General features: G+C 40.9%; 1 protein-coding gene across 1 annotated transcript; it reads left to right on the top strand.

The window, feature by feature from the left end:
• Positions 1–1,179: 1,179 nt before the first annotated feature.
• Positions 1,180–7,870, top strand: hnf4b (hepatic nuclear factor 4, beta). The gene is made up of 10 exons (XM_026377537.1): positions 1,180–1,507; positions 2,319–2,481; positions 2,838–2,932; positions 4,451–4,560; positions 5,040–5,195; positions 5,315–5,402; positions 5,542–5,694; positions 6,358–6,615; positions 7,053–7,145; positions 7,387–7,870. Exons 1-10 carry the CDS (start codon positions 1,411–1,413, stop codon positions 7,428–7,430), a joined length of 1,257 nt encoding a protein of 418 aa, XP_026233322.1. The 5' UTR covers positions 1,180–1,410; the 3' UTR covers positions 7,431–7,870.
• The last annotated feature ends 1,871 nt before the right edge of the window (positions 7,871–9,741 follow it).

The following is a 9,741-nucleotide window of genomic DNA, read 5'->3' as shown; positions in this document are numbered from 1 at the left end:
TTATAGGAATCCGTTCATTATGGGTCATTTTTAACCCTTTCCTTATATAATCTCACAGACCAGAGGAGCTTATTCTGCAGTCCTGTTGAAGGTTTTTAAAATCTATCAATCACCTAAACCAAGCCTGAGTGTGCGAGCCACTGCCAGGGGAGGTCTGACCTGCGGCCTAGCATGACATTCAAGGAAGGAAGGAGTGCTACTCACTCAGGAAATCCCATTACACCAAAGTATGATGGATGTCAGTACTAGCAAAGCTCATATGTGGTCTGACATATAATTTGTTATAATTTGTAAAAAATAAAAAATAAAAAAAATAGTATGACCATGTTCACCTTTATCCTTGTCTTTCACTTTTCAAAACTATCTGTATACACACTCTGATCTCATATGGAGTACCAAGATAGTAAATATGGTCATTTTAGTGAAAGGAGATGTTACAATTTTATTTGTTCAGCATGAAATAGTTACCTAGAATAAATACACGCAGCCGGACGTTTGGCAATTTCCCAATGATATGAAAGTAGTTTCCTTAACTAAATACTATGTTTTACAGATAATAACTGTTGTGATGTAAGTTTTCAATGAACTTAAATTTCAAAATGTATATGTAGTAGGACTCCAGTGATGATCAATAACACCAAAGATAAGATAGTATGTTGCTCATGGATGAAGTTGAACAAAGGAATGACGTCTGTCTTCATCACAAAATTAAAATACTCTCTAAAAGACTATACACTTAAAACAAATGTCACATGCTCCCCTGAAGTGAAGCGTGGTATTGAATCATTTAACTCAAAACTGAAAGCAAAGGTTAATCAGGCACCATCCACAAAAGTCTCCCACTCTGTTTGTTTGTGCTATCACTCTTCTGTGCCATATTGATTGTCCAAGGTAAGGGAATACCAAGGAAATTTTCAGCAAAGAAATTCAATAAAAGACATCCCAGCATGCAACCTTTTGGTTTGTCTTTGACTTAATTGATTTTTCTTTTTATGACATTTATTTTCCTAATAAAATTAACTCATCTTGAATATATTGTAACATGTCAGTCACAGGTCTTATCTGTTTCTGGCCCTCACAGGGAGTTTTGTTTGTCTGAACTCTCCCCTTGATATACTTTGCAGATAAGAAACAAGTAAACACACGGTGGGCCAAATTTCAGCACTGGGAAGTCAGTGGACTATCACAGAGCAGCTATTCAACCCACCAACCCAAGAATGTTAGAAATGACATTTTAAAGAATATTAACACCCATAAATCAAGAAGATATAAATGACACAGGGCTGTGGACCAAAGGAACCGAGACCTGTGACAAAGAGGAACTGAGATGGATGTGTGAGCTGGAAGTTAGAGCCAAGATTGGTGGAGTTTTGTACAGGAGATGAACCAGTTTGAAAAAGTCTCCTAACCATGAAGCTTACTGGAACTGTCCTGAAACTGGAGTTCAGTGGATGCAGCACAGACACTGAACATTTAAACGACATGATGGTGATACCGCTGCAAACAGGTATGATGATAACCTACCAAGTTTATGTTCTGATCTGATTTCCTCCATAATTTTCTCCTATGTCAGCAATATAACAACGGCTCCGTTGAGCTGAACCAAGCCTTTTCCTCCCACTTTAAATGAAAAAGCTTTACCAACACTCTTTAAATCCACATAACTGCAAGGCAAACGTATTCTAATCTCTTAATTCAATCTAACTGATCTTTGACCACAGAAAGTATTTTTCTTGTTAAATTGTAATCCCTGGCTGCTTCATCTCCCTAAACTAAGTATGCAATTTACATACATTATAGCCTGGGGTCTGTACAGTACAAGTATCAGTGCAGGAACACTGCACCCATAACGTGTTTTTGACTGCCAGTGCTTTTAAAGACAGGCAGTCCTACAGCAGTCAAATACTGGCAGGATGCAATTTGGAGCAACATGGAAAGAAACTGAATTTAAACCGAGCTCCCACTGTAAAATTAGCCAGAGGAGAGGAGTGGGCTTTAGCTTGCCAAATGACCTCTAACTGCTTTAATTAAACGGGGAGTTTCCTCTTCTCCGTGTGTAATAAGCAGCAGTGCTCCTTAGAGGCCTATGGCACTGGCAGTCCCTGCTTTATTACTGCCACTGCTGCCCCTGCCAGACTAATGAAACAATGCCAAAGTGATTTCCAACGGGCTGTTTGTTCACAATCAGCTCATAAATATTAACTTATTTATTAGCAGCCAAATAAAAAAGGTTCATGTCTTAAAGGTCACAGAGAATCCCGTTCTGCTATAATGTTTGTGTCTATCGCTTGTCGTCTTCTTTAAATTGACAAATTCAGTGTCAGCATCCACCTTGTCCCTGTCACCACCTGGCGAAGGTAGGACTCGGTGTTCCATCTGCGCAGACAAAGCCACAGGTAAACATTACGGCGCATCCAGCTGTGATGGCTGCAAGGGCTTCTTCAGAAGGAGCATTCGCAACAGTCACACTTACAACTGTCGGTGAGTTCTGTCACAGATTTAACATTTTAATATCATTTTTGTTATTCTGGTCTCATGCTTTAAGAATGAGTTAAACATATAGTGTAACATTTTGTAAGATAATATCACCATCATATTACAGTAACCACATACTGTAAACACAATAAATACCAGCAGCAATGACTATCATGCTGGGAATTCTTCTGCAAGATGAAGTGAAGTAGAAAACCAGCCTCAAGGTCATAGTTGATGTTGGTAGTTGGGTCATATACAAATAAATGTTCGAGAACAAATTGTAGTTAATTTGGAATATTCAGCACGTGCATCTGAGTCTTCTTCTGACAAATATTAAAGGGGAACTCGACCTTTTTTTTCAGGTTCAAGAGGCAATGTATTGTGGACAAAGACAAAAGGAACCAGTGTCGTTACTGCAGACTGCAGAAGTGCTTAAAGGCTGGAATGAAAAAGGAAGGTCAGAGGACATCTTCTTCTTTTAAGATTGTTTTTTGTGCATTTTTGATTTTGTTTGAAGGACTAGTGGCTGGGTAGACTGGAAACTAGGGAGAAGAGAAGGGGTATGGCATGAAGCAAAGGTCTCAAACCCAGGACGCTGCAGCAACATGTCCTGTACTGTAACCACTCAGCTCCCAGTGCACGCCACAAGAACCACCACAGCTGAGTCAGATACTGTCTGGTACAAGCTTCACTGTAAAACATTTGTATTTAAAAACAAAAACAAGGATTCAGGTTAAAGAGATAATATAATACCGTTGTCTCACTGAATATGAGGAAGAGATGTGATCAGGAGTCTTGTGGATGGTTAACATGGCCGAGTATGGGCAAACATTTGCTCTGTAGTTTTCTGTAAAGGTGTCGCTCACACCCCCCCAAAGGTGAGGGCTACTAATTGAAATGTTCACTTTCCTAACATGCCTAATTTACATAACGTGCTACAATCCTACGTTCAGACTGAGCTGCATGCAACCACTTCTTTTCGTCCTGACCCCTGAGCACACCCCCTGTAACTGTTTACCCCAATTCCAGACTTAACTTACGTCCTGCAGAAGATTCATTTGTGACATTGTCATGCAGGACCATGTCAGCGAAGCTCACAGGGAGCCTCCTGCTCCTTCTCCCGCTCCAGTTTGATTAATATGCTCCTGATTGGTTGCTGAGAGGACAGCTCTGATGACTGATTACTCTGACACTCGGTCCTGTTGTCTGACTTTGTACAAGCATATTGGAATCAATCCGAGGCCATCCAGATCGCTCTGCTTCTAATGACTCTGGCAGAGAGGTCATCAACATGTGATGACATCTCCTCTGCTAAACATGATCTACACCATCAAACATCCAGACATCAAACTCATATTTTACTCCACTCTTTAATGTGTACTGTTGTCAACATCAGAATATTATTAAAACATTGTCCTCTATTTACTGAAGAAGACAACAGACTTCTCTGATGGTTTATCAGAAAATGTTATGAGTGAGAAACTTTGAGTAGATAGAAAGGAGGAAAAGAGGAACTAAAATAACAGATTATTTCCATCGTTATTATATATTTTTTTTCTTTTTAGTCGTAATATTTGTTCACAAATAAACAGCACAAACGTCCATTTTTATTACAGTAGATAGAGTAAAAGATATATTTTTCTACCCATTCACGTTGCATTAACTTCCCAGGCCATGACATTTAATTTGACCATGTTACCACATCGTTAAACAGATGAAAAGATCCAAACAGAAGGAGGCTTCAAGTCATTTCGGCCACACATGCAAAACATGCACATTTTGGGGTGGTCAGTGTCCAAGTAAACAGCAACTTAATGTCACAGAGGATAGAGGGACCTTGTGGAGGCAAAGAGTAGGCCTTTTCTTTTATAACATGTTTGCAGTTGAGGTAAGTAAAATAACATCGAGTGCAGGACTGATGCCTGGAGAAGCCGACAAACCTCTCTGATGGTTCTTTCCTCTTTTTAATGCACAGCTGTTCAGAATGAGAGAGACTGCATCAACAGTCAGAGAGCCAAAGGCCCGCAAACAGTGGGCACTCTGTCCATCAGTGTGCTGCTGCGGGCAGAAGCCAGTGTGCAACAGGTAACATGCCACGGCTTAACATCGCACATGCAAGGTTCTGTTGGAGAAATGGGCACTTATAGTTCTCTTAAGTGCTGGAAGTTATATGGATGAAAGGCAGATACAGGGAGGATATGGCTTACATTAAACACAAGCAGCCATTTAACTCTGAGGAGGTTCTAGATGTAGGCTGGATTTGGTTACTCCTTAGAAATGACAAAATTGCCAGGGGACCTCATCTAATCATAGCCCATTTAATTGCACCACTAGCTCTGGGATTGTGTGTCAATGTTCAATTACTTTCAAATGCATAATAACAACCAGACATGTGCGTTGGCCAGTAAAAGGAATGCACAGAAATAAATTAAACAACTGTGAAATGAGCTGCTACTCTAGTGTTTAGCAGTGTTTACAATAGATCCATAAAAAAAAATCTTACTTTAACTTTCACAGATCTCTGCCTGTATCTGCATCTTGCTCATTAAATCCCCAAATTGCAGTTTCCAGCACTGGTCTCACCTAAACGACATGACATCAACAGCAAGAAGACAGCATGCGTGGGAGATGTGTTTGAGTCCATGAAGCATCAACTCCTCCTGCTGGTGGAGTGGGCAAAACACATCCCAGAATTTTGTAGCCTCTCGATAGACGACAGGGTATGTGTACTAAATATCTAAATAACCTCTACACAGCTAACGTCAAGCTTTCAATGCAGAATAACAGCTGATTTGCATTTTCACTCTGTGTATGACATGAGGTCCATGCTTGTTTGCAGGTAACTCTGCTACGATCCCACTCTGCAGAACAACTTATTCTAGGGGCAGCAAGGCGCTCTCTGCCTTACAACAATCTCATTCTTCTAGGTAGGACAAGTACAACTGTTAAAACTTTTTTATTTCACCATAAAGTTATGTGCAGAAACAGAGAAATGTTTACGTATGACCTGTATCAGCAGTAATCCTCCTGCTAAATATCTGGCATCTGTTTATGTGCATTGATCAGGAAACAACTTTGTGATACCTCTAAGAGGTGCAGAGGTTGAGGTGTCCAGAGTGGCCTTCAGGATCCAAGAGGAGCTGGTGAAACCTCTCAGAGAGCTGGACATCACAGATAAAGAGTTTGCTTGCCTCAGAACCATTGTCTTCTTTGCTCCAGGTTGGTCCAGTTAGATGGGAGAGGGGAGCTGTGAATCGTACTTGACCTCGTTTTTTTTGCACCAGACAACTTGTGCTAATGTTCTGTCTTTGATGTGTTTGAGTTTTTCGACCTCTTGCACGTGTAGTTTAGTCTGAGTCGTCTGTGTTTTCAGAGCGAGTTTCTAATAATATCAGTAGGTGGTGAAGTTCTTGGCAGTCAGGCAGACATGGTTTCCCACTGAACTTAATGGCCCATTTACCTGAGGCTGCAGCACTGGAGACAGACTGGAGGACTGAGGACACTTCACCACAGTCCAGCAAAGACATATTAACAAATATTAGTAATTATTCATTTCTAAAGCACTAAAACAACCATTAACTCCCAGTTTTCTAGAAAGTAGCTTGAATCTCACTGCCTTACATGCATTTTCTCCATCAGTAGACAGGCTGTTGATGATCTCTGCTCAGTTTAATCCTCCGTGATCATACAGTGGCATAATGGTAGCTGCCAGATTAATCACTTTAAAGCAAAACTGTACAACTATAAACACATCTCTGAACTTCTACACCTGCTTTTATTGTCATGTTGTTCCAGTCATGTCATCTACGTGGATAAAACCCCGTAGCTCTTTCATTCCTTGCTTATGCTAACAATTGAAATGCTCTCTCCTCCTCAACATAGACTGTCCAGGTTTGGAGAGTCCACAGGTGGTTAGACATCTGCGTTTTCAAGCCCATCTGCTTCTAGAGGAAGCAACCTGCGAGCAGAAAGGAAGGTTTGGAGAGCTCCTGCTGATCCTGCCTCCCCTGCAGAGTGTGGCCTGGCAGATGGTGGAGACTCTCCACTTAGCACAGCTGCTGGGTGAAGCCAGAATGGACAGCCTGCTGCAGGAGATGTTGCTCGGGGAGGGAGCCAAAGTAGAAGAGAGACCGCGTCCAGGTAGGAGACAGTGCTACAGTATTTACTTCCAAGAAATGGAAATTAGTTATGCCATATGTTAAACGCTGAACACTGAGCAAGCGAGAGCATCTTAACTGGGGCTTTTCAATTCTGTAGTTGTTTACAGTGGCAAAGAAAAGTATGTGAACCTTTCGGAATTTCATGATTTTCTGCATTAATTCGCATTTAATTTCGGGTTCACATACTTTTTCCACTATTGCTATAATGTTTTTATGATTTTTTCCAATAAAGACAAGGAACATCAGAATTTCTTTGTGTTATTATTTTAGGCACATGAAAATCAGATCACATTTTATGACAAATTAATGCAGAAAACCATGATTTTCTTGCCACTGTACATAAAGTGATCATGATGCTGCATTGTTTTGTATTTAAGTTGGTTAATCTGCTCTCGCTTTCAATGACGTCCTCTCCAGCGTCTCCTCTTCCATCGGGCGATGACCTGACTCAAGACCAACAAACAGATTCAACTACAAACTTCACCTCGGTCATCTCTCATGTTTCAACATGTAAGTCCTCTCAAATTAATCTACCACCACAGGTTTGCACCTTTAGAACAGATTAAGTTTAAGCAGCACTGACTTTTCAGTGAGAAACAACATGATGTTTTTATTCCATACATAATTCTCATGGAACTGTGTTCAAAACATCAAAACACACAATATTTGTTTCCATGAAACTGAAATGTATTGATAGTTTCTGACCTCCCATGTGCTAAATGCCAAACATCATGTCTCCTGTCTCACACAGCTCTTCCCAGCAGCTTTCCTGCTGCCCACACTGACTGGCACTGAGGTGTACAGACATGCCGATGATACCAACGTGGCCACAGCATACCAGAGACACCTGTCCCCACCAAGCAACACCACGAGAAGCAACAACTTGAAAAAGGGGTGGACGGGTGTTACAAGCTTGAGGAGGAACACGGGCTAACATACAAAAACTCGGCCACGAGTAAACTGTGCTCATGCACACGTGAAAAAATCAAAACATGTTTTGTTTACTTGAACCAGCATGAGTGATGATATAACCATCGTTTAAACAAAGCCATGAAATAAAAATATAAGACTGTGCTCAACTGCAAATACTACACAGCCTGATTTATCTTTAGAACTGAGGTGTAGGGCCCAACCTTTGTCAGCAGGGGGCACAAAAAGCTTGTTCAGAAACACGTTTGCAGGCCAAAGTGAGGTTCTTCCTCATACATAAAAACTCATACTCATTTTGTGCTTAACACCAGAGCTAAAATAAATAAATAAATAAACATAGAAGCTGCTTCACTTAATTTAAGGAACACCAACACCGATTTTGAGTGAAACCGTTTCTTGAAGACAATATGGCTGCCTGCCAGATACCTGAAGTCTTTCCTACAAAATCACTGTTTGTGGAAACAGTTTTCACCTTGACGCCTGGGGTTATTATCGGGTCCTGATGTGATGAAGGATGAGGGGGCTCCACAGAACAGAAGCTCAGAAGGGCTGCGATGACTCAGCATAAGCTGATGAAAAAGTGCGTTCTGCATAATGAAGCCCTTTCTCCTTCCAGCTGCTCTGTTTTCTCATGAATCACCGAATCTCTACAAAAATAGAGAATAAAATCAGTCCTTTATTCTCCTGTGAAGCCGTTGGCAACCATATCCACAACAGCAGGTATAATCTAAACAACGTAGTGGTTGTTAAACCCCTTGTTCTGAAGAATGAGCAGTCATGTTCTTCTGTAAAAAAAATACTCATGCATCACAGACATCAGGTTAGTTTAATAGCGACGTGTTGTCTTTCACAGATGGTGAAGGTTTACATTTCCCCCACAGTATATACAGTATGAGCCCGGCCTGCAGTGTGGAGTTGATCAGGTCATTATGCACTGCACTACTACAGGCATTTAAAATATCCCAAATAAATACAGGATTTTTTTACCTTACTAGACAAACAGTGCTAAATAATACATTCAGATCTTTAAACTTGCCCATGAGCAATCATCCCATCAGCACTTTGTTGTTTTCATTGGCAGTTTTAGAAAGAAAAACAGGATTGGAGAAGTCGTCCTTCTATAAACGAATGTTTGTTCATTTAAATCTCCCTATTTCTGTACTTTTTCAGTGTCCGCTCCCTGAACTGACAATAATTAGGCTTTTGATTGTCTATTAAACAAAGGTTACGGTAAGTTAAGAACCGTATCAAAGACATCTTTAATTTCTAGCGCGGTAAACACTCCTCTGATCTGAGGAACAGTCACAGAAAAGTACATTCTTACTCTCACATTCAATTAATTAATGAGGCTTTTAAACAGGAACACGAGCTAGCTGAACAGGGCTCTTTGTCATGCTTATGTTTCACTGTTTGTCTGTGTCAAGAGGTTCAGCGGTGACACTGCTGTGATGTTGGATGCCTTCCCAGGGGCCTGCTGTGCTGGTACAGCCTATTGATCTGCCGAGCTCAGCAGAGAGCGCAGTGATCGGTGTTAAGAGCTGAACACTCACTCTCAGCTGTCAATGTCATTCTCTCCACCCTGGGTGGAGGGAGGTCTTTCTGTGCCGATATTGTTTTTAACAACATGCATGTTCCTCTATCTGTATCTCAGAGCAGCTGTCTGGTGTGAGACTAAACCAGGAGACTGCCAAACATGTCAGTGTAGTGATTGCATCTCCAAATGCTGGCTGGAGACCTGCTTGTTTATCTCTACTGAAGGACATGAAGGGCTCAGCTATGTCACAGTATTATTTGATTACGTTAGTTTAGAAAGGCTCTGGGGAAACACTAGCAACAGCAAATCATAGACTGTTAAAATCAAATGAGCATCTGTTTTGAAATCTTGATCCAAAAGAACTTCAGAACTTGACAGTATGTGCCACATAACAAGTGACTAGTAAACAGCGCACGTTACTTGAAGATCGTCTTTCTAAACATGCTGAGAATAGAATGAAAGATGATGTGCCCACTTTTTCAAAGCAGTGTCATGCAGACACTCCTACAGCTCGAAATAACAACGGAAAATATTTCACAGACAGCGGTTTAGAGCACCTTGTTGCTATTTAAGATTCAAAACATTATGCAAGAGGCCGTAAAACTTACTTTCCATCTCTGATTTCCCTGCAAGAATAATTTT

This window comes from Anabas testudineus, chromosome 3, assembly GCF_900324465.2.
Source record: "Anabas testudineus chromosome 3, fAnaTes1.2, whole genome shotgun sequence".
Lineage (NCBI taxonomy): Eukaryota > Metazoa > Chordata > Actinopteri > Anabantiformes > Anabantidae > Anabas > Anabas testudineus.
This window is presented reverse-complemented; position numbering and strand designations above follow the sequence as displayed.